The sequence below is a fragment of the Ambystoma mexicanum genome, chromosome 1p (genome assembly GCF_040938575.1).
Source record: "Ambystoma mexicanum isolate Mex_15411 chromosome 1p, UKY_AmexF1_1, whole genome shotgun sequence".
NCBI classification, from domain to species: Eukaryota; Metazoa; Chordata; class Amphibia; order Caudata; family Ambystomatidae; genus Ambystoma; species Ambystoma mexicanum.
This window is the reverse complement of record NC_090921.1, coordinates 40,000,494-40,027,835: the sequence shown is the minus strand read 5'-3', so window position 1 is coordinate 40,027,835 and position 27,342 is coordinate 40,000,494. Positions and strand designations below refer to the sequence as shown.

General features: G+C 48.9%; 1 protein-coding gene across 2 annotated transcripts in view; it reads left to right on the top strand.

Annotated features, from left to right (window-relative positions):
* Positions 1 to 27,342, top strand: part of LOC138565670 (zinc finger protein 239-like) — a 206,896-nt gene that overhangs the window by 49,696 nt on the left and 129,858 nt on the right. For both annotated transcript variants that reach the window (XM_069642996.1, XM_069642997.1), the window contains exon 2: positions 722 to 2,618. In XM_069642996.1, the coding sequence (XP_069499097.1) occupies positions 1,775 to 2,618 (844 nt within the window). In that variant the 5' untranslated portion in view covers positions 722 to 1,774. The remainder of the gene's footprint in view (positions 1 to 721; positions 2,619 to 27,342) is intronic.

Sequence of the window (27,342 nt, the reverse complement as noted above, 5' to 3'; positions counted from 1 at the left end):
CTCCTGCTGTGTTCCCTTCCTTGTCTTGTCACACCCCGCAAAACACTTGTGTACAGGCGCGTTATAAATTACTTATATGGTTTTTGGGTCTTCTCAGGCCAGTGCGGTCTGTTGCTTTTCTCAGCCCCTCCTGGGGCATTCGTACCTTCAGCACAGTGTGGGTTCGGTTGTGGCTTCAATGCCCTCCAACTGCTCCTTGGGTGCCGCCTCTTAAATGTTTTACAATAGTGCTGCTCCGCAGTAGGTCGCTCTGGCGCTTGTGGATCTGTGTCTGTGCATTTTCTCTGGTTCACACGGTCTGCTCTTCTGCGGCTCCTCTTCTGTGTCTTGGCGTTGGCGGAATAGGATGTTGGTGTGTCCTATGTTTTATCGACCGTATAGCCCGTAGGTGTTTGGGACCTTGCACTGGGAAGGGGAAAGGCAATCCCTACTTGACATTCCTTGTTTCCATTGGGTGGGGTCACCCTCAATGGTTATCCAACTGGCACTGTCCGCCTAGGAGGGTATTGCATAGTAGGCTCACCTCCCTAGTCTTGGGGAGGAGGGACATATTCCCTGGATTTGTCACAGTTCATGGATTATTTCAGGCAACTAATGGTTATTTATTGGATGGATACAACTAGAAAAGAGGGTTCATGGGAAGGGGACATACCATAGCGTTTGGACCGATTTACTCTGGCAGTTTAGTTACAAACTTCTTTTCAATTCCTCCTCTTTTTAGACACCTGGAACTTGGACAATTAAAGGGAAAAGAAAACCTATAAGTGTAGTACTTACCTGGGCCTGGAAAAGCAACACCGCCAGGCAGAACAGTTTTAACTACACTGCTACAAGATCCAAGCCAAATCCCCTTTCCTAGTCCAGATCGTCTGGAAACAAAAGCACCTCTACCAACCTGGATCCCCTGGAGCCCTGACCAGCTCTCGCAGCCTGGAACCTCTACAAGTAGGACCAGCTCTCGCAGCCTGGAGCCTCTGCAAGCCAGACCAGCTTTTGCAGCCTGGAGCCTCTGCAAGCCAGACCAGCTCTCGCAGCCTGGAGCCTCTGCAAGCCAGACCAGCTCTCGCAGCCTGGAGCTTCTGTAAGCCAGACCATTTCTCGCAGCCTGGAGCCTCTGTAAGCCAGACCATTTCTCGCAGCCTGGAGCCTCTGTAAGCCAGACCATTTCTCGCAGCCTGGAGCCTCTGCAAGCCAAACCATTTCTCGCAGCCTGGAGCCTCTGCAAGCCAGACCAGCTCCTGCAGCCTAGAGCCTCTGCAAACCAGACCATTTCTCGCAGCCTGGAGCCTCTGCAAGCCGGACCAGCTCCTGCAGCCTGGAGCCTCTGCAAGCTGGACCAGCTCCTGCAGCCTGGAGCCTCTGCAAGCCGGACCAGCTCCTGCAGCCTGGAGCCTCTGCAAGCCGGACCAGCTCCTGCAGCCTGGAGCCTCTGCAAGCCGGACCAGCTCCTGCAGCCTGGAGCCTCTGCAAGCCGGACCAGCTCCTGCAGCCTGGAGCCTCTGCAAGCCGGACCAGCTCCTGCAGCCTGGAGCCTCTGCAAGCCGGACCACATCTCGCAGCCTGGAGCCTCTGCAAGCTGGACCACATCTCGCAGCCTGGAGCCTCTGCAAGCCGGACCAGCTCTCGTTGTCTATACCCTGACCCCAAAAATTATCAAACGCATGAAGCAATCACGTTGATAGCAACTAAAGGCAATATTCTGGCGACATCCAGCAGGAACGCAGGTGCTTGGAGGATCCATAAATCTGTGCCTGCTGTATCTGAAGTCCCCAACATGGCCCTCTTGGCCACACTACAGCGCCTTGAAGGAAAAATAGATCACTTGCAGAATACCATGGAGGGCATGCCCGTTACGGTTACAGAGCTCATGAAAAAAATCTGGCTAATAAGGGCTGAGGAGCACTTGAAGGATAATGTAGCATCAGTGGAGGTTCAGAGTCCAGTGACGACCAGAGACCGTAATGTGAGCACGTTTCCAGAGGACCTGCACTGGTGTCCTCAACCAGGGTTTCCTCCTGTACCAGGACAGCAACAGGACCAGTGTGTACAATCAGGGATGACCACTGGCCAGGACCAACACATTCTGTGTGTACAAACAGTGTGCACTAATGAGCATAGCCAACAACGGGACCAGTGCATGCAGCCAGTCTTCCCCGATGGAGATGACCAGCACCAAAAACAGTGCACTAAAGAAATGTTCCCTGATGAACAGAACCCCAGTTTGAGCCTCAAGCTGGAACCACTCTGTCCTAATGACCAGGAACAAGAAGAGACGCAAGTGCGTCAGAGCATGTTTTTTGATGAACCGAGTCAAGAACTGAGCTGCAAACTAGAACCATTGCACGCCGATGAGCAGGGCCCTGGTCAGTACTACAAGCTAGAACCAGTGGTACCAGTTGGGCATGATGTAGATAAAGACGACCAGCTAAAACCAGTGTCTCCTGATGGTCCAGTTGCAGGTCAGGAGCACAATTCCACAGCACTGTGCCCTACTGGTAATTGTTCACTTGATGCTTTGCCCTCCCTGGGATCAGATGCACTTCCTGTAGATGGAGCCGTCTTCACAGACTCACTGGTGAGAAGAAATGCAGAATCCAGCGTTCTGAAAGCCACCCCAGGTATGTATGTTTCATCAATTGTTATGCATTTGTAGTTTTGGATTTTATGTAGTGCAAATCTACCTGGGAAGCGGCAGAGCCCTGCACACATCATAGAGGTTAACGTATGAGGCAAGTGGGTGTAACAATATGTGGGATGTGAAGCTTTATTTATTGTGCATTTGTAAGGCGCTTATACATCAAGTCAATTGTGTTTCAAAGCGCCCACAGGGCAACCGGGAGGCGACATGGGAAAGAATGCAAATATGACAATGAAAGATAGAGGCGGACCTACTAGGCCTTGTGAACATTCAGAGCGTGCAAGTGCAGAGAGAGAGAAGGGATGAGGGAGTTTGAGTAAGTGCTAGGTTTACCAAAGAGGGAAGTGCTAGGAAGTAGGCAGCTGTTAAGTGACTTGGTGGGCGTGGTCAGCTGCCAATAAATAAGTGCAGGCCTATGGTGGCATAGGCCAGTGAGTGCCAAGGCAAGTGCTGGGAGCTGGCAGAGGCTGAAAACGTTTGGGTGTCGGAGGCCAGGACCCAGGAGGACACATAAGGGCCCTGGTCACCAATCTCAGCAATTGTGAGGTTGAGCAGAGGAAGGAGGAGGAACAGAAGGTCTTGAGGAGATCCCAGAATTTGACGTGATCTGGCTCAAGAGGAAGGGGTAGGCTGTTCCATAGGAGTGAGCCTACAGATGAAAGAGATCAGCCACTGGCTTGCTGTTTAGCGAAGCGCTTGACACACAGTTGGTGCTGAAGGGACGTAAAGATCTGGAGGGAGTGTATTTAGTTAGAGCCAGTTGTAGATAGCGTGGTCCCCGACCCTAGAAAGCCTTATGGATAATGCAGATTGATATTTGATCCTTGCAGCAACTGAAGGCCAGTGGAGAGATTTTAGGGCTGGAGCGATACGGTCCCTGGGCTTGAGGCCAAGGATAATTCTTGTTGCCCTATTCTGGATTAGCTGGATGGGTGGTAAAAAGGAAGAGGGTAGATTAAGAAAAAGGCTATTGCAGTAGTCTAGCCTAGAGGGAATGAGAGCTCTAGAGACATTGAGCTTCTGCAGGAAAGAGAGGGAAGACCGAATTCTGTTGAAGAGGTGGAGTTGAAAGTCTGCCTTCTTGGCAAGGTCCTGAATGTGAGGGAGGAAGGAAATAGAGGAGTCGAAGATGACTCCAAGGTTTCTGGCTCCAGATGAAGGAGAAGGGGGAGAGCCCATAGAAGATGGCCAGAGTGTGGGGAAGAAAGAGGGAGATAGGGGTCCCTATAGCAAGTATCTTAGTCTTGCTGGCATTGAGGTAGACATAATTGGAAGTAGATAGGCAGTCAGGAATGATGGAGGAAGTAAGGAAGGGATCAGAGGGAAGTTTGAAGAAGAGTTGTGTGTCATCTGCATAACACTGGATGTTGGGGGAGAAGGTGGAATAGAGGTGTGCAAGCAGTGCAAGATGGGTTTTAAAGACCCAGGGAGAAAGGTTGGAGCCCTGGGGACACTGCAGGTGGAGATGGAGATGGGGGGCGGGGAGGGTAAAGAAAGAGCCCAGAATAACCTGGGACGGATGGTCATTGAGGAAAGGAGGTCAGCCACTCCAGTGACTGCTCCGAGATACCTAGGGTGCCGTGGTGCCATATTATGAGGATGGAGTGGTTGACATTATCAAATGCTTAGGAGGGATCAAGTAGAAAGAGAACAGCTGGAGAGTTGGAGTCAAGAGATGCGAGCAGTTCCTCATGGGTGTTCAGAAGAGCAGTATCCATGCCTCTGGATGCTCTGAACCAGATTGATGGTCGTGCAGGTAGCCAAAAGGTTTAGTGTGCTGGGTCAGTTGGGGGGAAGACCAGCTTGTCCAAGAGTTTCCCAAGGAAGGAGGTGATGGTTATGGGGTGGTAGTTGGCTGAACAAGATGGGTCCGCAGAAGGTTTTATCCGGGGGGGGGGGGGGCGGGCGCACATGGGAGTGCTTGATGGAAGAGGGGAAAGATCAGTAGCAAGAGAGTGGTTGCAGAAATCCGCAAGTACAGGGGCAAGAGAACCAATATTGTCCTTAATGGTTCTGGAGGAACAGGCGAAGACCTGTTTGGCAGAGACCTTCATGGACAACGTTTGGTGACCTCATCAGGTGCGATAGGAAAGAAGGAGGAGAGAAAGGCAAAGTGGGATGGAAGGCCATAGGAAGCAGGGGGGGGGGGGGAGAGGGACACGAGGGTGCTCAGGATATTTTTGCATTGAAGCATCTGGCCAGTGTGTTGCAGAGGGCCTGGAAAGGAAGAGGTGAGGAGGAGACTGCGGAACGGTTGGCTAGTTCCTTGCAGATTGTAAAGAGTTCAGTTGTGTTGTTGGATGCACCTGAGATACAAGCCTGGATGTGGGCCCTTTTCTTAGAGCAAATGGAGAGTCGATATTGCCTTTGGAGCAGATGACGGGCCAGTTTGTCAGAGGGTGAGTTTGAGGTCTGCCGCTTCTGTTCCGCAGCTCTGCACTTGTGTTTCAAGAGTGCAAGTTTGGAGTCGTACCAGGTGTTGTGCTTGGAGGCAGGTTTCAGGCGGATCCTCATGACTTGGGAAAGAATGTCAAGGGTATCTGTGATGGGAAGATGGAGGTTGCTGAGAACAGTCAGAGGTAGTCTGTAGTGGGGAGAGAGGGATGAATGCAGATGCGAAGGCAGCAGCTGACACTTGTTTCATCGGACGGATGTCCGTGAACGAGGTTGGCAGGGCTGGGGGAGGTGCGGTCAGAGGGCTGAGAGGAACAAGGTGAGAAGAGAGGAAATAATGGTCTGACCAGAAGAGTGGGGTGATCAGTGGGGGTTAGTGAAAGAACTGTGTGGATGAAGGCATCGAGAATGTCCAGCCCAGTGGGTGGGACCAGAAGGAGGAATGGCGAGGGAGAGTGAGGTGCAGAGGTCACGGAAGAGAGTGGATGCCTTGATTGAGGAGTCAAGGTGAATGTTGAAGTCACCCAGGAGAAGATGTTTAGAGGTGGTTGTGAGGAGAGAGAACAAGAAATCGGCCCATTCAGAGAGGAACAGGGTGGTAGCCTGGTGGGCTTTAAATAGTGGCAATGGTCAGAGAGGAGGAGGGAGAGATGACAGCTTTCAAACCAGTCTCTCGAAGGAAGAGTAAGGCTGGGTGGGTATGAGGGAAGAAGGGCCCCATTCAGGGAAGATCAGAGCAACCCCACCGCCAGCACAGTTAGGGTGAGGCTTGGAGATAATCGTATAGCCATCAGGGAGAAGGCGGTCAAAAGCAGTGACTGAGCTGGCATTAAACCATGTCTCGGTAACAGCAAGGATATCCAGGTCAAGGTCTTCAAGGAGGAGGCATATGTCGGCAGAGTGTTTGATGGCAGAACGAGCATTAAGCGTGGCTAGGTGCACGAGTCCTCCATCTTGGAAGTATTTCCGAGGAGGGGTACGGGGGAGAGGTACACCATTTGGAGGGGGGGAGCAGAGCGAGTGGAAGCAGGTGTGGAAAGGAAGTTGATAAAAGACGGCAGGAGCCGGCCAAAGAGGAGGATGTTGGGTTGATTCTGAACCAAGATAGTGCCAGTGTGATAGACATTAATGATACACCTGGATGATGCGAAGCCCGCCAAGAGTACTTTCCATCTACTGCCACCATTGATGGGTGAAGATGTGAGAGGAGAGAGAGGAGGGATGAGTCCATAGATCTGGAGAGGGGACAGAAAAGAGAATATCAGTGAAGATCTGTCTGGAAGTTTCACTGACGTATGTGTCTGCGATAGGTAGGAGAGGGTTAGTGGTCGGGATGTATTTTTTTAAGCTTTTTTCTTCCAGACTTGGTGAGAGAGGTCGGATAGGTGATAGTATAGCTATTAGAAAAGATAGTGGAGATGGTGAGTGCCATAGGGGCAGCGTAGGATAGGAGGAAGAAAGAGGAGGGGCTGCACAGTAAGAGCACAATCTCACCAGGTGGCCTAGTAGCCAAGGGAAGCAGGAAAACAGTTGCGCTGGCAATGCTTTAGTACCGCAGATAGGTGCAGAGATGTTGAAAAACACACCAGTATTCGAATTGCACCCGAAACAGAGTGCAGTGCAAAAAGGGGCGCAGAGATGTTAAAAAAACATACCAGGATTTGAATTAAAACCAGAAATGCAGAATGCAGTACAGAAAGGGGTGCAGGGATGTTAAAAATAATGCACTCGCAGAGAATCGAACTTGCACCAGAGGCACAGAAATGCTTGAAAGGAGGATTACATGAGGCATGGAAAGCATACTAGCATGGGCACAGCTTTGGTTCAAGGCTGCGAGGTTAAGTGGAGAAAGAGAGATCACAAAGTCCAGCCATGACTCGCAGGTATTGTATTTTTATTTTCTATTTTATTTTTATTTGGTTATTTTCTTATTCAAAAACTGTACAACAAAGTCCCAACCCCTTCCTCCCCCCAAATTAATGCCCGCCCCCAGAAGCCCTTACATGTTATATATTACACATAAACAAAATCAACAGATATCAAGAATACGCAAACGTTGGGGGCAGTGTTGTAAATTAAAGTCAGATTGTAAAAATTCAAGCACCTCTGCCCAGTCTAAGGAAAATTGATTCTGTTCACCTTGAATTGCATATGCGTCCATTCCAATGCTACAAAGTTCCGGATCCTATAGAACCATTCGATTACCGCCGGAGGATCCTTGGACTTCCACTTTTGAGCAATCCCCAATAAGGGCCAACTGTAGCACCGCAAATGTTGTACATTTTTGCTTTGAATTACTATGCATAGCGGAATCAAATATCAACAACAGCTTTCCCTTCAAGGAATTAGGTTTCGACATACCAAATAATTGTTGCATATACTTATCAATCTCTGCCCAATAGCCCGCCAGTTCCTGACAATGCCACCAACATGACCCCAATCTCCAATCGCTCCACATTGTCTCCAGCATTGTTCCGACAAAGAGGATTTTATCTTCCCGCAGTTGTATAAAACAGTGTATTTAGGTATATCCTTCCATAGTCCTTCCCACTCTTTGTGACTCGTACCCCCAATGTAAACTGCCATCTGGATTTATAATGCAAGGGGAGAATAGGAGATGACCCAATCAAAATTCTGTAGAGGTTCTATATTAAAGCCTTATTACCTGGATTGGTAGTAACATCTCTCAAAGGGAGTTAGCTCCCTGACTGCCACCTGCCTAACTCAGGGGGCTAGTATCCAGTGGCGTACCTGATGATAGTGATAGCACTCTCTACCGCCCAACCCGAAATCGCGCTTGCACTGGTTGAAAGTTTTGAGGTCCCTGCCAGTAAACAAGTCGCAGATTTTACTACATCCTACTTGCTTCCATTTAGGAAATGCCAGATAATCACAGCCCAAGCAAATTCAGGATTAGAGAATATTGGAGTAAGAGCTGATGGGGAATGTTGTAAGACTATGCCTTCTTACTGCCCTGTCGGGGTGATGTCCTGGGGGTCGGCAGGGCCGCCCGCGGACCTCTGGGATTGGGGAGGCCCCAACTCCTCCCGCAGTCCCCAATGAGTATGAGATACACGCAAGAGCAAGGCGTTACTGCTGTTTATTAGATGAAATGGCAGGGATAGGTTCTGGGATCACAGGTCATCCGGGAACACTTCTCAGCAAGAGTGGGCTCGCAGGCCCTTTTTCCGCTTGCGTGATGCCACACCGTGCGTCACCTGGAAAACTACTCCCAGAAACCTAACACCACCTCGGGTTGGTTCTCCGAGTGATAGGGTTAGTATATATATGTATAGAAGGGTTAGTGATTGGTAGAGAAGGGGTCAGGTGGTACGCTAGGATCGTCTCTAGAATTTGTTACACCAAAATGGTTACATAGGTTAGTGATTGGCTAGGTTGTGATGCAGTCAGTGGTTAGCCCCCGTGCCCTGATTGGTTCACCCGCAAGCCCCCAAGCCTGGGACCGTAGTTGTTCCCAGGTCACAGTGTACCTGGTGTTAGAAACAATGTGTGACTATGTGTCAGTGGTGGACAATGGGCAGGTCTGCCATTTGCTGCAGGAGCGCTTCTTTCTCACCGCCGTCTGTGTCCAATTTGTCAATTCATTGTTGCAGTCTGCGTCCCAAATGTGAGACCCCAGAGTTTCCCTGGTCCTTGGGACTTGGCATCGCATCAGGTCGGCCTGGTCACGTGTTGTGAGACCGTGGCTGGAGCAGAATTATGAGCATTTGATTTGTATTTCGACTCGGAGGGGCGGCTGGCCGTGGCAGGGTAACCTTTGCTCAGGGGGCGCGGCTTGTAAATTGCAACTTCGTGGTCTTGGCTGTGAGGCCCTCGTCGGGGTTCGTTCTGCACGATCAGCACCTTGCAGCTCCGTCTGAGCTGCTCTGGGCCTGTGGCTCTGGTTTTGCGGCCTACTCTGGTGCTGAGGCCTACTCTGGCCTCGTTTGTGGATGGCGGCGAATGGTTCACGACACAGGGGTCGCGCAGGGCGACATGGGTCCTTATACATAGGTGTCTTACGTCACCATGGTTTTAGTAGCAAGGAAGCGTTTGCAAGCATGTACATGAGCGCTTCTTGCGTCTTGCATTTCTGCAGTGTTGTAGATGTGAAAAATAACAATGATGCATAAGTGAGTATAGCGGTTCTCTACGTCATGGTGCTGAGTATGTTCTTCGTGTGGATTGGTGTGGGTATGACCAGTGTGCATGGTGGCACATTAGTTATCGTCCGTTGGCTAGGTTGTCATGGCATCTCTAACGATGGTTGTTTTTATGGTTCCTGCCTAATTGATTTGATCCATATGATCGATGTCAGCGTCACCTAAGGTTCCGACACGTGGTTTGATTTGCGGGTTGTTCCCCTGGCTGTGTGGGGCGTGGCCACAGTGGATGTTGACGTCTGGGGCATCAGTGAGCGGGTCGAATTCCTCTCGTGGTGGGTGCTTGGGTCGTGACGTTCTAGGCCATGGTCTGGATGAGAATCGGGGGAAGGGAACGTCCCATTTTCCCTCTTCAGTCCCCCCATCTGGTCGACGTGTCAACCACAAAATGATCCACTCTCTTGTCTCCTCGCACTCGTCATACCTTCGTTATTCCTGCCAGGTGTCCGTATAGGTCCACATGATCTTCAAAAGACCAATACATATATACGCATCCACCACCGGGTTTGCAATAAACCCATTTCCCAACGTAGCTTTTCGGGTTCCTTGGATTTTCAACTTTAATTGATGGTGGGTACAAGTCTGCTTCTATTACCTGCTGGCGCAGTCGTTCATGTTCCTTGATGATAATGTCTGCATTCTAATCGTCTTCAGCTGGCATTAAGACGTGCATGCCAATCATTTCCTCGGCTTTGTGTTTAGAGCTTGTCTTCCATACCTTCACCCCCATTTTAGCAGCCATCCCTAAAATCACACACCCTGCTACTACTTTGTGGCCATCTGAAAGCCAAGATGGCATCCAGGACCAGATGTAGGAAAATCAGCTGGCGTCTTTCTTCATTCCTTTTGCTTCTTTTTCTTCACTCCTTTTGCTTCGTTTTCCATCTTTGCATGCATCCGAGCCAGCTGCGATACAGCTTCTGATAATGTACCGTTGTCTTCATCGTTGGCAGGGCAAATGTGCAGCATGAGCTTCCAATTTTTGCGCAAGCACCACCTTCTATTGCTGTCAAAAGGTCCAGTACATATCGGTTTTGTAGGGCTACCATCCTTATTGCTCTCAATTCTTCTTTTATCGCGTTAAATCCATTCACCGTGGAGTTGATTGTCAGCATGAGCTCCCACCTAATTATTTGCAACCACTTTGCATTGGCATATGCTTGCACTCCTGGATGTATGATGGAGGAGAAGAACATTGCTGCTCTGCTGAATAGTCTTATGTGCTGGTGGAATGTCGCTCAGGGCTGTTTCTGATGGTTCTCCTTGTCTCTTCACTCTTGATAAGTGTGTAGTGTCGTTCCGTTGTTTGCTTCCTACCGTCTTTAGTGACCTTTTCTTCCTTTTATTCCTATCGTCCATCTTAGGGAAATTTTCCAAGTTAACGTGCTTTTGCGGCACCACTAGTGATGGTACGTTGATGTGTACCATAGTGCATACTCCATCCCACATTGGTGGCAAACTGCTGTAGGCTCTTGCTCCACAGACCCAATAGTGGTCTATCAGCACTGCTGTTCCTGCACTCCCCTCAGGGCGCTTGATTGTTCTCTTGTATCCTTTGTTTGTTCCAATGTCTATTTCTCCGTCATGTTGGTAACACAGTGCCGGTGCTGTCAGTGGGAGTATTGTTATGGGTTCCTCTTCTTTATCTAACCATGTCACCTGTGCTGCACTCTTTGTCCATTCTTTATAGCACTTGTCGTTTTCTTCTTGCACTTTTATCACTGGTGACTTTGCCAATGTCAGCATTTTGCTCCCTACAACTCCGTCCACCCATCCATTCTTCGTGTATACTTTTCCGTATATCAGTATTGGTGGTCTTTCCCAGCATCCTGGTTCACCTGCGTACCATTCGCATAGTAGGTAGTCCAATGTGACCACTTGTGTTTCTCCCTTCTCTGGTCCTTCTGCTATATACTTTAGTCCTTTCGTCTGCTGCCACGAGTCATAAATGGGAAGTGTTTTGATGAAGTTATTTTCATATGGGTACGTCTATCTTGATTTCCATCGGCGCGTCGCCCTTTTCCCCTGGAATCTTCCTCAGTTTTGGAACAATGCTAGATATAGCAAGCATTCAGTAGTTCTTGCAGGCACTTCAGTTGCGACAAATGTTCTTGAGGCGCTCATGGCGTATGGGATGAATGAACACACATAGCAGTTGTTCTTTGTCGTGTCCTTACCAATTTTAGACATGTTTTATACCACATGTTGTTAGAAACGTGTGCGGATTCTGTGAGATATGTGTCCACCCCATTTACATCAATGGACACGCTATGTTTATTCCTCTTTATGTTTTGCCCCGTACTAGTTGTACCACCTGGCACAGTGCTCTTTGCAGGCATTGTGGTGGATATATTAGTAGTGGGAACTGCAGCCACATAGAAAGCATAGTATGCCTGCCAGACAGCAGCAGTAATCAGACCAGTGGTAAAACATATTCCTACCATTTTAATTACAGTTGCTAAGACCACTGGCATTCTCACTCTTACCTTTGCTGTGGTTCTGCAGCTACGTTACTTTAGATGATATAGGTGCCCGCCTGAAAATCTCTGAAATTAAGCGTTATTATTGTTAGTGTTTTATTCAAGCCCTGCGTATTAGGTAATCATTCAATACCCAGGCGAAAAGCTCTTCCCACGCTTTCCTTACCGTCCTATCTCGTAGGGCTGGTAGTGCTTCGTGGAGGTGTGGAAATGATTGAGTAATTATCATAAGGAACGTATTATAATATACACGTATCCTTCTTCGGTTTAAATGTTTTGGCCTTTATATAACATATACAAACTGGTGTGACAGTGCTTCTGAAGTGTTATCGTCTGCGGGCAGCATTTACCCCTGGGCAGTGACGTTTATTTCTATTCTGTATGTACCTTTACTTATTGTTGTAAATACAGTAACAATATGCGATACCTGCATGTGCCAGATAAAAAAGAAAGCATGCACGTGTTTACACAGTGTGGTGTATATTACAGATAATCTTGTCAACGTCCTTTATTAGCTGGTGGCTAGGGAGTGGTAATTTATGCTAAGTCTGTTTGCTTTGTTGGGACCTTGTAATCATGGGGTGGCCTATAGGGCGCTGATTGTTTGTGTCTTTTGAGGCGTTTTGATCTTGCGCTGTGTCGATTTCCAGTGTCGTTGCTGAAACGTTGGCCCTTTCGCTGAGAAGAGGGTGGGTCGGTGCTTTGCAGGGCTTGATGTCGTGGATATGCGTCCACACGTCCTTGCCCCTGAGCTTCACCGCCCTGGGGGCTACCTTATCCACTAGATAAGGACCTGTAAATCTTGGGCTACTCCAAGTCCGCCGGAAGATACTCAGGAGAACCTCGTCTCCCTCTTTCACTGTCCACTGTGTAGTATGCTCCTGCTCCTCGTTTGTGGCTTCTCTTTGCTGATCGTTCTTCGACCCACCCTGTGCCCGTTTGATCTGTTGAGAGATAAAAGCGGCACTAGTAACCAAGGAAGAGACATATTCGTCCATTTCATCACCAAAAACAGTACTGGTTGCTTGGCAGTCAGTTGTGGCCCTTGATGGTGGTGTGAGTGGGAGGTGCATTTGGTCTGCCCTGGTCTCTTCTTTAATTCAAACAAAGCCAAAAGAAGGCAGTACGGCCAACTCTTCTTTGTTTGCTTAATTTTAGCTATTTCTTCTTTTAGGAGGCCGGTGAGGCGTTCGCAGATGCCATTTGCTTGAGGGTGGTACGCACATGCAAACTTATGCTTGATCCCTAAGAGAGTAGTTACGTGTTGGAACAGTTCGTTAGCGAAATTGGGGCCATTGTCTAACCGTAATACTTTGCATACCCCCCACCCCAGGAAGACCTCCCTCACCAAGAACTTTGCTGCTCTAAATGTGTCAGCATGGGAGCATGAGCCAGCCTCGATCCAGCGTGAGAATGGGCACACCACTACAGTCAATTATCTCTAGCCTTGACATACATTGATCATGTGAATGTGAAGGTGTAGAAAGGGTCCTTCAGGCCGGGGTATGGTACCTTTGTTCACTTGCAACGTGTGACCGGCCGTAAATTGCTGGCATGTAAGGCAGCCGCTGATGAGATTTGCAACATGTGAGTTTAGCTCAGGTCAAAGCCAGGATTCTTTTATTCATGCTGCAATTACCTCTTTTCCTGTGTGCGTGGGATGGTGTAATTGGGTCAGGGCTATTTTCAGTAGTAAAAACAAAGAGGTGATGGCTGGAAAGTTTAGAGTGAATCTTAACCACTGGCATTGCTCTCGGCAACCCTCCAGACCATTGTTCTTCGCCTGCCAAGCCATTACAGAAGGGGAAAGACCGTATGCAAATCAGGCTTGGTCCCACCCCAAAAGGGGCAGTCCAGACCGAACTGCTAGGTCACATCCCTTCTGCATGAGACCACAAGCATCCCCAAATGTTTCAGCCTTGTTGGGCCCCATCAGTGAGGAGTAGCTTGGGTCTCTAGGCCCAGCAGGCACAGGACCCACATCTGGGTATACCCGTCCCACTCAGGGTGACAAAGCTGGACTGCCCCTTTTGGGGTAGGACCAAGCCTGATTTGCATATGGCTTTTCCTCTTCTGTAATGGCTTGTCAGGCTGAAAAATGATGGTCTGGAGGGTTGCCCAGAGCTTTGCCCGTGGTTATGATTAATTCAAAAACTTCCAGCCATCACCTTTCTGTTTTGCTATTTTAAATAGTGCCAGGGGCATCACCACTTTCCCAGTATTGTTCTGCCGACATAATGCATCTGTGGGGGACATGGTACACCCTCTTTTTACCCACAGTTCCTTTTCTGCCTTTGGTGCTGCCGCCTGCAGTTCCATGATCTGTGTCTCTGGGATATGTGTGTACCCATCCTTCATTAACAGTTGCCTTACACCCCCCCCCCTTTTCTTTTGTTTTTTCTGGGAGGGTCCATATTTTGCCAAAGTATGCCGCATATTTGGCATGAGCATCAGCTGTTTCGTTACCTCTTCATATTGGGTCATCACCATGGGAGTGTGCCTGACACTTCACAAGTGCTGCTTCTACCGGGTAATTAATTACTTCCATTAGTTGGGCCAGTAGGAGAGCATGTTGAGTACCATCAGCTCTTCTAAATCCTCTCCTTTCTCATTTTTATTAATCCTGAGTGTACTGTTGAAGTGACACATGCACTATGAGTATATTGTTACTCTTTTGTCATTTCCTTCTTCTAGGGCCAAGATAAGTGCTACTAGCTCAGCTGCTTGGGCTGAGTAGTGCTGGGGTAATTTTACACATCTTACTGGAACGAAAGTCCAGTCTTCTATTAGCCACACTACAGCTGCTCCCGTTCTTCTTATTCCATCACTTTGGTCAATAGTTGATGACCCATTTATGTACACAATCCCACCCCCTCTAAGACATTTTCCTCCGCTTTCCTTGCTCCCGAGTAATTTTCAATAGCTTCTGGGCAGTCTTGTGAGTATTCTCCATTTACTACTTCCTCTGCTATAAATCGTGCTGGATTTACATTACTGCATCTCACTACTGTCAATTCTGATCTGGACAATATTATCTCATACCCTGTTGCTCTTTGAGTGGTCAGTATAGTATGGCATCCCATGGTGATGGAGGATGATTATTCCACTGCAAAGGCTGCAGCTGCTAGACTTTATTCACATGGGAAATGTCCCCTCATTACTGGGTCTAAATGGCCACTGTAAAATGCCACTGGCTTGTGCCCCATGCTCGTCTTTTGGGTCAGTACTGCTTTCATTACTGCAGTGTCACAATGTGAGAAAATATAGAATTCCTTTTCATAATTGGGGGTGACTAGTACTGGTGCAGTTGAAATAACATTTTTTAATTTATTAAATGCATCTGTCATTTCCTGTGTCCATTCCAATTTCCTCTGCCCCCTCTGTGCCTCTGAGTGCCTCGAGCAGTGGTGCTATGTATGAGCTGTAATCAAAAACCCATGCTCTGCAGTAATTGCACAGGCCAAGGAACTGCTGCAGTTCTCTCACTGTCTGCGGTTGTGGGGTGTTCCTTATTGCTAGTGCCCTTTGTGGTGCAATGTTCCTTCCTTTCTGTGAAATGATCTGTCCAATTTAAAGTACCTGCTCCTGGCAATATTGCAGTTTCTCTTTGTCAACCTTGTATCCTTTCTCAGCCAGCACTGTGAGCATTTTTACTTAGTCCCTCCTGCACTTTTCTTCAGTGGTGCTGCATATTATGATATCCTCCACATACTGCAGAACCATGCTTTCCATTTCTATGTTGCCCAAATCCATTTGTATAACTCTGTTAAAGATGGATGGTGACTCACAGTACCCCTGGGTTAGCCTAGTGTGTTTCCATTTCGTGTTGCGGTATGTGAAACTAGTTAGATCTTGTGAATCAGGGTGCAGTGGAATGGAGAAAAAAGCATTTTTGTGGTCGATCACGGTGAACCGTCATGCCTCCGCTGGAATCCCGCACAGTATTGTTGCTGGATTAGCTGCAATAGGGTACTCTGCTTCCACAATGTGGTTGAGAGGCCTTAATTCCTGGATGAAACGCCATGTCCCTCCCTTTGCCTTGCGCACGGGATACACTGCTGCGTTGCATGGTGATTCTGATGGTACTAGTGTTCCCCGATCCACTAGGGCAGATATTGTCTCATATATCCCTCATCAGCTTCCTTGGATAGTGGGTACTGTTTTACCCTGTGTAGCATTGCACCTTTTTTAGCTTAATTTTCACTCCTCCAATGCTTTTGATGCACCCCACGTCATAGGGACTAGTAGCCATAAGGAGGCGGGTACAACAGCTAAGTCTTCCTCATAGAATGGTACTTTCGTAGGACAAGGCGCTTCCAGCGCCATTGCCATCTTTTGAGCTACGTCCTCGATTGTTGCCTTCAGCCAAATGTAAACGCTCATTTCAAACACCATTTCCCCATCTCCTTTCCTATCAGAAAACACCTCCTCATCTGATACCTGTGTAAGCCTGCATCCTTCTGCCAATGCTATCCCTGCTCTCCATGCCTTCCCTTCCCCATCCTGCATGTACTGCAATGTAGTCTGGTGTTGCGACAATACTCTCCACGTCCTCTGATATTATTTCCCCTTCCTTTTCATCAGTGGGGGTCTCTAGCCTGAAGAGATATGCTGCTGGTCTCCTCCACACCTTGCCCTCTATTCCTGGTAGCCACGCTATTGCCATGTCTGTCCCATATTGAAAAAGGTCCCCGCCCACTGTCTGCCCTGATCACTTTCTTGCCGCAGTAAGCCTGTAGTATGTGTCGGGCTGTAAGCATGTTTATGCCTGGTGTGGAGCACACTATTCCCTTGTCAGTGAAGGGGGATAGTCATGTTCAATCTACTCACGATTTCTCTTCCAAGGATATTTACTGGTGATTGCTTTGAATATAACAAGGGTAGAGATAAGTCGTGCTCTCCAACAGATAAGGAGATGTTATCAGTAAAAGGAACCAGCCCTTTAGCCCCAGAGAATCCTTGAGTGTGCATGGCATCGCCTGATAATTTGAACTTCCCTTCCCTGATGCAAGACCTAGTTGCACCTGTGTCTACTAAGAAGGAAAATATTTTGTCACCTATCGCCACCTTTATGCGTGGTTCCTCCGCAGGGTTAGGTGTTACCGACAGGATGGGACACAACAAGGGCGTCCGTGGGCTGTCCTATTGGGGGTATAGTGATTGTCTGTTCCCTGTGTATGGGTTGTGACCCAATATTGTCACCCTCCCCAAATGTGTCTTTTGCATTGGTTCCTCTGCAGGTGATTGTTTACTGTCCTGCATCTGTGTTAGTAGTTGTACTCTCTGGACGTGTTGTTGTTGTGCCGTTGTCATTTGTTGTTGCGCTTGCTGCTGTGCTGGTTGATGTTGCACCTGTTTTGTAGGGGACGTTGTGTATTCAAGCTGTGGTGGCATTTGTTGTTGTTGTATTTTTGTCTGTATCACCTGTTGTTGCGGTGGCTGTTGGTAATACTGCTGTCCCCCATTGTAACCTTGTTGCCCCTGCTCTCCCCATCCTGCTTGTGCCGGTCTTGCCCTGCATGTGCGTGACACGTGCCCTACCACTCCACACGTCCAGCATGTTGGCGGATCTTGTGCTTGCCATGGGTACCCCCAAGTGATGTCAATGTACCCCTGATGTCCATATGTGTTGTATCCTTGGAACCCTCCCCCTTGCTGTGGTGCTGCTGGTCCAAATCCCCGCCCTCTTGCTACCCCGCCCCTTCCTCTATAGTTGTTCACTTGGCCATTTCCCATTTGTGTGTATCCACCTCCCACCTGAGGAGCATAGGAGTGTTGTACTTTATATGGTGGTGGTCGGTGGCGTGTTATCTGCGCTGGCTGAATTTGTGCTACTGGGTGCTGTTGTGCAGCGTCTGTTGCTTGTGTTAGTTGTGCGGGGCCTGTTATTGGCGCACCTTCCATTGCGTATTTGGACAGTTTCTTTTGTACCAATTTTGCCTCTTCTGCCTTCCTATCCTCTTTCTGCTTCATCTTTTCCTGCCATAACCTGCAATGGTGAACTATTGTTAGCTGTATTTATGGCCATGCCTTTGCTTCCATTCCTACTAGTTTCTTTAGCTGTCTTTGAACCTGCTATGGGAGGCTGTTACTCACCGCTCCGAAGTAGACCCAAGATGTGGATGAGTGACCTTGGAGATGATGGTTGTACAAGAATCGATATTCAGCCTTCCATCCCAGCTCCCCTGAATACAAGACTCCGGCTTCCTCAAAGAGGGGCTCTCTTCTACAATGTACCTCTCCGCTGTTTCGATTGGGACAGACAGAGGTGTCAATTGAATAAAAGAGCAGGGAGAACACACACCGCCAATACCAATGCTGCAAAGGAAAACAAAGATATTATACAGTGTTGAAAATAAACCAAGTAATCAGAACAGCAGTATAATACAGAACATACCTAGGCAAGTATTGGAGTGGAGCTTCCCCGGGGTGAATCTACAAAAATATGAATAAGTACAATGAGTGGGAATAATTCTAGAGACTTCCTAAAGTATCGAACCAATGACAACTAACCTGAATATGGGTATTTTGAGGATGGAAAATAGTCCATAAAACAGAAGACAACGATAGGAGAAAATAACAAACAGGAATATTAGTATAGGGAAATAAACCAGAGCGGCACGAGGGTCGCACTAGTGCCGGGTTGGTGCAGTATCAGCAAAGCGTTTATATGCACTTAAAGACAAGTTCACAAGACAGTCACTCAATGTCCCAGAATCCAACAAAAGGCAAAGATCCAATCAAGGCCGTGGAGAAATGATTAAATAGCAGGTGTGGAATTGCCAATTACAGCAGGAAGCAGAAGAATAATCCAATAACGTTCCGGGTCAAAAAGCCAGGCGAGCACAACAGGAATAAAGGAGGCGGCAAGCCAATCCAGAAGCCAGGCAAGGGTCAAAACCAGGTAAGCAGATAAGGAATTTGTGCGGAGAAAACACGAAGGAGTAAACTGACGTAACTGCTGTAGTTTGTAACGCTAATTAGCAGCAACGAGCCCCTTGACAGACGGTGGTTTTAAAGCCGTATGAGGGTGTGTCTTGCCGTACGCCTTCCACGTACAGGACGTGTCAGCTGACACGGACTCCGTCGTAGTTTGTACAGGCGCCATGGCAACCTGTACCTGCTCCACAGAGGAGCTTGTAAAGGAGTCGTATTCTGCAAGGAAGCCCGAAGTGTAACAGAGGCCCTTTATCAGTATGTGGTAAAAAATTGCTAGCGTCTTGTCCCACGTTTCCAAGCGCCACTTCTCTTGAATTTCCTGGATGTAGTTAACCGGGTCTTCATTCTCGCGCATCTTGCGTGATGTTATTGCTACTATGTCTGACATGTCTGGGTACTGTATTCTCAGTGCCTGCCATAATGCGTTTCTGCAATTTGCAAATGTTGCTACATCATGTGATGTGTCGTTAATGGTCCCCCCTGGGATTCCCACTGTCTTCCAAATGTCATCTGCTGCGTCACCCAATATGAAAATTAACAACCCCTTTACATCGCCCACTGCTAGCTTTAGTCCAGCAGTTTGTTTTTCCATTTCGTATATCCATTTCCCAGCCCATCCGCTCAATGATGTCAGTCTACACTTAATGTTCTCCTTATCCGCGTGCTTCCATGGAACATATTGTGGTCTTGCTCCCCCTCTTTCTAGTAATGGCATTTGTGTGTATTCCCTCACCTCCCCTGGTGTGTTTGTGTGGTGTTATGTGGGTGTATTCGCTATCCTCCTCCATGTCAGAAAGTTCCTCAATAAAGTCGGTAAGGTGTTGTGTAAGCCTATTCTCTCCTCCGGCCACATGTCCCCTCCATTTGCCTACCTGGTCCTTGTTATGTTGTGTTGCCGACTCCTCCATTCGACGTCCTGGGAGGTCCCCAAGTCTGTTAACATATGGCGTGTGCTGTGCTGGTGGTTTTGGTGGTCTTTGTGTCCTTCCTTTTTGTCGTCTCTCGTTCGCTCTTCCTACCTCTCCCTCTTCTTGTTTTCTGCACTCCCATGACGACCCGCAGTCTGTGCGCGTTATGTATAGTGTACTTAGTCCTTCCCCGCTTTCATCGCTTTGTCCTTCACACAATCCTTCTTCTTCCTCGCTGCAAAACCCGTCCGAGAATGCCAACCTCGTAGTTATGTTTTTCCCCCCTACAGTTACTGTTTCCAAATCTATATCCCGTACTCACCTGTCCCTTTCACTTGTGCCATAGTCGCTTCCCCTGTGTTACTTGTAGGTGTCTTAACCTCATGTGTCTTACTTGATCCTCTGGATCCCGTATTTCTTTGTTTATTCCCTTCATCCTTTACTTCTGTTCTTGCCCTGCAAAGTTTGTTGATCGTGTCACTTACCTGTTTAAGTCCCCTGACACCTTTATCCTTTTCATACCATGCCCGCCCTCCTTTTCCGGTAAGCTCTCTAGTATTCTCCCTTCCTCATACCTACGTGCGCTTTCTGCTGTAATCTTCCTTTTCCATAGCGTCATCTCCCTATCGTTTTCTTCTTGCTCCTCTTCTTTCCTCCTAAATTCCCGCTGCTCCCTGATTGCTACCCTTTCCGCAATCCCCCTTAGGCGGTCTTCCTCCTGCTTTTTCTTCTCTATCTCTTGTTTGTTTATCCCTGCTCTACCACCCTTACCTCCCATCGTCTTCCCCTGTTTCTCGCGTTTTGCCTGATCAGCACACTCTGAGCCTCCCTCAGTTCTGCCAGCTTTTCTATCACTGCCTCCTCTGCCCTTGTCATCCTTCTGTCTTCTGTTGTCCCTACCTCGCATCTTCCTTGGGCTCCTCCCTCCTCCTCCTTTTCTACTCTGCTGACCGCTTCTTCCTCTTCTGTTAGTATCCCCCGTAGTTTCAGTAACACCTGTGCAGCTATCCATTAATCTGGTCCTATATTTGCGAAGTCCACGTGTGTCTCACTACCAGCTCCACCTCCTCCGAGGTGTCCTTCCTTTCCTCTCTTTCCCCCAGAAGCTCACTCTCTCTAGAGCCCTGGTTCTCTCTAAGCTGGACTACTGTAACAGCCTCTATCTAAATCTGCCCGCCTCTACTCTCCGCCCTTTGCAACTCATCCAGAACAGGACTGCGAGACTTGTCCTTGGCCTCAAGCCCAGGGACCGTATCTCTCCAGGACTGAAATCACTACACTGGCTCCCAGTGACTGTGAGGATCAAATTCAAAACCCTCTGCATTGTCCACAAGGCCTTCTGGGGCCTTAGGCCAAAATACCTTCAACTCTCTCTCTTCCTAAATATCTTCCTTCTCGAGCTCTTCGCTCATCCGCCTCCAACTCCCTCAAGGTCAGCCGCTTCTCCAAACAACGAGTTGGGGGCAGATCTCTCTCCGCTGCAGGGGTCTCCCTCTGGAACAGCCTTCCTGCCTCCCTGAAACTCGAGGAGAACCATCTCCGGTTCCGGAAGCACCTCAAAACCTTCCTCTTTGCCTCCGCCTTCTCTCCCCCTCTCCCCTGCTAAACTTACTGAAACTGCACTGAATCTGCAACTGGGCACCTCTCTCGGTCCTTGGCCCAGCCACTCACTCCCTGCACTGCCTCCCTGGCAACCCCCTGCACCGCGGGACTGTGTCTGTATCCCTACAGCCCCCCTTCCCAGCACTTTTCTGCATTTATCTCGCACCACGGGACTGTGTCTGCATCCCTACAGCCCCCTTTCCCAGCACTTTTCTGCACTTATCTCGCACCACGGGACTGTGTCTGCATCCCTAGAGCCCCCTTTCCCAGCACTTTTCAGCACTTATCTCGCACTTGCCACTAGCTGGCCCTTGTTATTTATCCTTATGCTCTTAACCCTGTACTGCACTCTCCCCTTTCCACCTCCCCTTTGCACTTTTCCCCTCCCCCCTACCCTTGCACTTGCGCGATCTGAATGACACCTGGCCTAGTAGGATCGTTGTCTGTCTCCCCTTGTCACCCCCCCGCCTCGTCGCGTCTTGAAACACTTGTGTATAGGCACGTTACAAATGCCATATCTTATCATATCATATATCCTTTGTGCACTCCCCGTGTTCACCTGTGCCTGTTGTGCGTCTGTGGCGCTCCCCACACTCCGCCCCTTTTGGTAACTATATGCTGGTGCGTATGGCGGCGGGTTGAACATAGGGTTTGAATAGCCTTCGGCAGCTGTCAACTGTGATTGCAACGCTTCTCTTAGTTCTCTTATTGGATACAGCCCTTCGGTTTCCTTCTTTACCTCCTTATTTATGGGCGTCTCGCCTTCGCTTTCCTGTTTTACCTCTGCTACTGGGTATGATCCTTCTGACTCTTCCTCACTTTCCTCTGCGCTGGGAGGTGCTGGAGGTGCACTACACCCGCCCTCTTCTTTCAACTTCTCCTCTTTCACCCCCTGCATTGTTAATATCCCCCTTACCCTCGGCACGCATCCCTGAAACAGTTTCCAGAGATCGAAAAACTTAGCTTCTTTCCTTTATATGTGTTATGTAGATATGCTAGCAGTGAGTGTTGGGTGTACATATCAAAGCTGCCGTTGGGCGGCCATGGTATTCTTATTTTGTTTGTCCCCTGTGTCCATTCAATACTGTATTTTACTATTTTATCTCTATGCGGTGTTACCATGGCGCATATGTGTTGTTAGTGTGCTGGCCCTATACTCTGCCCCTATTCCATTGTACATAGACATCCTTAAAACTTAACTTTTTCAGTACCACCGTAACAGGCCCTGTAAAATGGGGTCTTCCGACTTTCCGCTGCAAGGAAAAACAATTTTATTACAGTACTGATGTGCTGGGTGCCAGCGCCCTCCTTTCCCTTACTATAGGGTCACCTTCCCTGTGCTTCTCTTCCCAAAACTAGGGCCCCCTTCGCCCGCAGTGCGCAAAGCCCCCTACAACTTTGCGTCCTGCGCGGCGTGCTTTGGAGCCGCCCCGCCTTTCCTGCGCCGCCGCTACTCGGCGCTCCTTCAATTGTAATTTCAACTCCTCCCCCTTTCTCTTCTCGTTCCACCACCAATAGCGTCTCTGTTCTCCCCTTCTCTCCCCCACTGTTTTCCCACCACCTCTCAGAGTTATCCTTTATTGAGGCAGGCCAGCGTTCTCCGTGTGCTGTCGCCTCTCCCCTTCACTCCTCCCTTTACCGCGTGCCCTTGCTCCGATTGCAATTCAGAAAACACTGCGTAATCCTATGCAACTCTATGGGTGACGTCACCAGCTACTAAGACAGTTGGATAGAGGTACGTACAAATACAACACGAAAATGAAGTGCGTGCTATTTTACAATGTTACTCCCCACAATCCCCACAGCTGTCTTCCCACTGCACCTCGAGTGGAGTATTCATTAATCTCTTTGTTATTATAGTAAACTGCACGTGCTGCGTCGCCTCGCGTGTGATACGCTCCCTCACTGGGGAACTTAACCAGCCCACTATCTTCTGCAGCGAGAAGCAATCAATTTACCTCAGACAGGGATACGTCATCTATTCACCAAGCTATAGCACTCAACCAATAGGAATCCTCATCTACTCATCGATCAAAAATGCTGACTCGTAGGAATGCCACCCTCCCCTTCTACACAGGTGCCCACGATCAAAACCAATCAGCGCGATTCACCAGTCGCATGTGGGTGCCTTAAGCCCCACCCTACTCACTCTGCAGTACTATACGGGGCGGCCCTCGTGCCGGTCCCCACAATACTTCAAACATCAACCGCTGCTCAATTGCCAAAATCTTTCTGGACACACTGCAAAGCCACCTGCCACTCTCGCTACAGTCCCTCCCACCACCCACACAACTTCACATTGCTGGTTGCGTGTGCCATAATCGCATCGGCTTTCGCCTGCCGGTGTCGCTTGGCTGCGGGTACCCCTCCCAATCTGCTCGCCACCTCCCCTCGTCTGGACACTCGCCAACCACGGACGTGATACTTCTCAATTCGGCTCCCGACGACCACTCTCCGGATTGCGCAGTCCGGTCGTCTCGCAGTTCCGCGATGGTCCTGTAGTCCTCCAAAGGGGGCAACGGCGGAGGGGGCCACGTTGCCGGGCCATCTTAGCGCAGGCTGCGCCTCCCTCTGACCTCTCCCTTAGTATTAGATCTCAGCCTTGCCTCCAACTTGTCGGGGTGATATACCAGGGGTCGGCAGGGCCGTCCGCGGACCTCTGGGGTTGGGGAGGCCCCAACTCCTCCAGCAGTCCCCAATGAGTATGAGACACATGCAAGAGCAAGGTATTACTGCTGGTTATTAGATGAAATGGCAGGGATAGGTTCTGGGATCACAGGTCATCTGGGAACACTTCTCAGCAAGAGTGGGCTCGAAGGCCCTTTTTCTGCTTGTGGGACACCACACTGTGCGTCACCTGGAAAACTTCCCCCAAAAACCTAACGCCACCTCGGGTTGGTTCCCCGAGTGATAGGGTTAGTATAGATATGTATAGAAAGGTTAGTGATTGGTAGAGAAGGGGTCAGGTGGTACGCTTGGATCGTCCCTAGAATTTTGTTACACCAAAATGGTTACATAGGGAAGGTTAGTAATTGGCTAGGTTGTGATGCCGTCAGTGGTTAGCCCCCCGTTCCCTGATTGGTTCACCCGCGAGCCCCCAAGCCTGGGACCGTCATTGTTCCCAGCTCACGGTGTACCTGGTGTTAGAAACAATGTATGACTATGTGTCAGTGGTGGTCAATGGACAGGTCTGCCATTTGCTGCAGGAGCGCTTCTTTCTCACCGCCGTCAGTGTCCAATTTGTCACTTCATTGTTGCAGTCTATGCCCCAAACATGAGAACCCAGAGTTTCCCTGGTCCTTGGCATCGCATCAGATCGGCCTGGTCACGTGTTGTGAGACCGTGGCTGGAGCAGAATTATGAGCATTTGATTTGTATTTCGGCTCTGAGGGGCGGTTAGCCGTGGCAAGTGTAACCTTGGCTCAGGGCGCGCGGCGTGTAAGTTGCAACTTCGTGGCCTTGGCTGTAAGGCGCTCGTCGGGGTTCGTTCTGCACCTTGCAGCTCCGTCTGAGCTGATCTGGGCCTGTGGCTCTGGTTTTGCAACCTACTCTGGTGCTGAGGCCTACTCTGGCCTCGTTTGTGGATGGCGGCATATGGTTCACGACACGGGGGTCGCGCAGGGTGACATGGGTCCTTATACATAGGTGTTTTACGTCACCGTGGTTTTAGTAGCAAGGAAGCGTTTGCAAGCATGTACACAAGCTCTTCTTGCATTTCTGCAGTGTTGTAGTTTAGCCTATGTGAAAAATAACAATGATGCATAAGTGAGTATAGCGGTTCTCTACGTCATGGTGTTGAGTAGGTTCTTCGTGTGGATTGTTGTGGGTATGACCAGTGTGCATGGTGGCACATGTGTTATAGTCCGTTGGCTATGTCGTCATGGCATCTCTAACAATGGTGGTTTTTATGGTTGCTGCCTAATCGATTTGATCCATATGATCGATGTCAGCGTCTTTTCAACTAAATGCATAATTTTACTCCTATGGATGTTAGGGGGGTGTTTTATTTTTGTATGCCATCGAACTTCCCCTAGCTTTGAACCCCCCAATGCCTAATCCATCTGCAGCCAACATTTCTCTTTGTCTGATCCCCACCAGTCTTCAATTATTCTGAGTTGCGCTGCCTGATAAAATGTATGAAAATCAGGGAGCCCCATTCCTCCTCTTTTGGTGGGATCCGTCAAGACTTCATAAGCCACTTGCAGAGGTTTATTATTCCAATGTTTTAAAAAGTGCCACAGGGATTCGAATTCGAAGTGCCTGCAAAAATGTTGGGAAGACTAGTAATTTTTATGACATTCATCTGTCCAAGCCATTAAATCGTTAACGGACCACAGTTTCCGAATTGGTTCGTAATAGCTTTCAATATAGGTGGGAAATTAGCTTTATATAAACTGTCCAAATACAGAGTTATAACTCCCAAAAGCTTAATACGCCCCTGTGCCCATCTGAATTTAGTTTGTGTGTGTAAGAAGGATACGATACAAGGGGGGGCAAAGATAAATTAAATATTTCTGATTTGGCAAGGTTGATTTTTAGACCCGCAACCAAACCGTTCTGCTCCAGTACCCTTTCTATTACCAGTAAAGATGTAGCCGGTTCCGAAACTGCTGACCTATCAGCGTACGCCATGATTTTGTGTTCTGTCCCCCCAAAAATATAACATGGTGTTAGGACACCTACCTGTGCTGGGCGGCGGGGTTCTGGGGGGCGTGCTGGTTCCTGGCGGCTGTACCCACGTCTCAGATTGTGGAGACGACGCGCCGCCCCGGGCACGTTTCCCCGGCGGATTTGCTCTGTCCTGGCCCGTGTGGGGCATGGGTGTCGTTCACGCAGCTGTTCGAACGTGTTTGCGTTCCATACCTCGTTCGCGCGGCGACATCCATTTGCGCATTGCAGCGCGGTTCAAGCCTCGTTTTCACACAGGACCGCTACTTAAGCAATCCGAATTAGTTTTCCCATCGCGTCTCAACGCGGTTGGTTCCCTTCCGCTTCGCTCCCTGGTTCTGTGGTTCTTGAGTCCTGATCCTGTGCCTGGGCTGTGTCCTTCCCTGCCCCTACCCTTGTCTGGATTCCCTTCCTTTCCCTTACCTGTCTTCTTGTGTACCCTGGCCTCTTTCCTTGGGGAATCTTCCTGCTTTCATCCTTGCCTGAGTTGCCCGCCTCCTGCTGAGTCTCCTGTGGTCCTGGTCTGCTTCTCCGGCTCTCCTGCATTGGTACATTGGACTCACTGCTTACCTGTACCTGTACCATAGACTCTTTGCTTACCGGCATTGGTACCTTGGACTCTCAGCTTACCTGTACTGGCTACTTTTGTACTTTCACTATCCTGGATAGCTGCTTGGGATACTTTGCCGGTACCTGCCAGAAACATCTACGACCTTCCCAGTCAGTGCTTGCACTGTTCTGACGCCACGTTAATATTGGGAAGCGTCATTCGTGGCGTCAGGAGCTGGCCCCAGTTCAATCCTGTATTACAGGACGGGTCCGGGGTTAGTTCTTTGCGTCGCTACTCTTCATTTGCGAAGACTTCATCAGCTACGTGTCTACCTCTACCACGACCTGGCTACCTCGGCACGCAAGACTTCTGGAGATACAGGTACGCCCCGTCCTCGGGACACACAACTTAACACATGGATATCTTCAGTTTGTTTGATTTTTGCTAGAAAAGGCTTGAAAGCTATGGCATACAAAAATAGTGACATATGGCAACCCTGTTTTGTACCTCGCTGCAGGGATATGGGGGCAGAGAGTTGTCATATATTAGTAAACGGGCCACCGGGAGATTATGATTTACTTTAATTCTTGTTTTAAACTGAGGACCAAATCAATTGTGAAATTCTTTGGGAAGATTCAGTAGCACTACCCCGTCTAGTAATATTATCGATAAGATGGTCTGTGAGGCACTCTTGCGCTTGCAATTCTATTTGCTTTAGAAATTGCCAGATCTTTAAGTTTCCATTTCCCTCATTACATGTTGCAATTTGACTTCCAGTGTTTCTACCAGAGCTATTAACTGTCGCTGTTTAATTGCCGCCTCTGCGATGAGAGAGCCACGGATTGAAGCCTTAAATGCATCCCACACCACATTAGCAGAAGCATCAGGTGTCGTATTGATATTTAAAAAAAAACACTTATCTTTGTCTCAATATTCTCCCTAACCATTGTATCCGGAACTACTACTGACAGATATCACCATGTACACACCGATTGGGGTC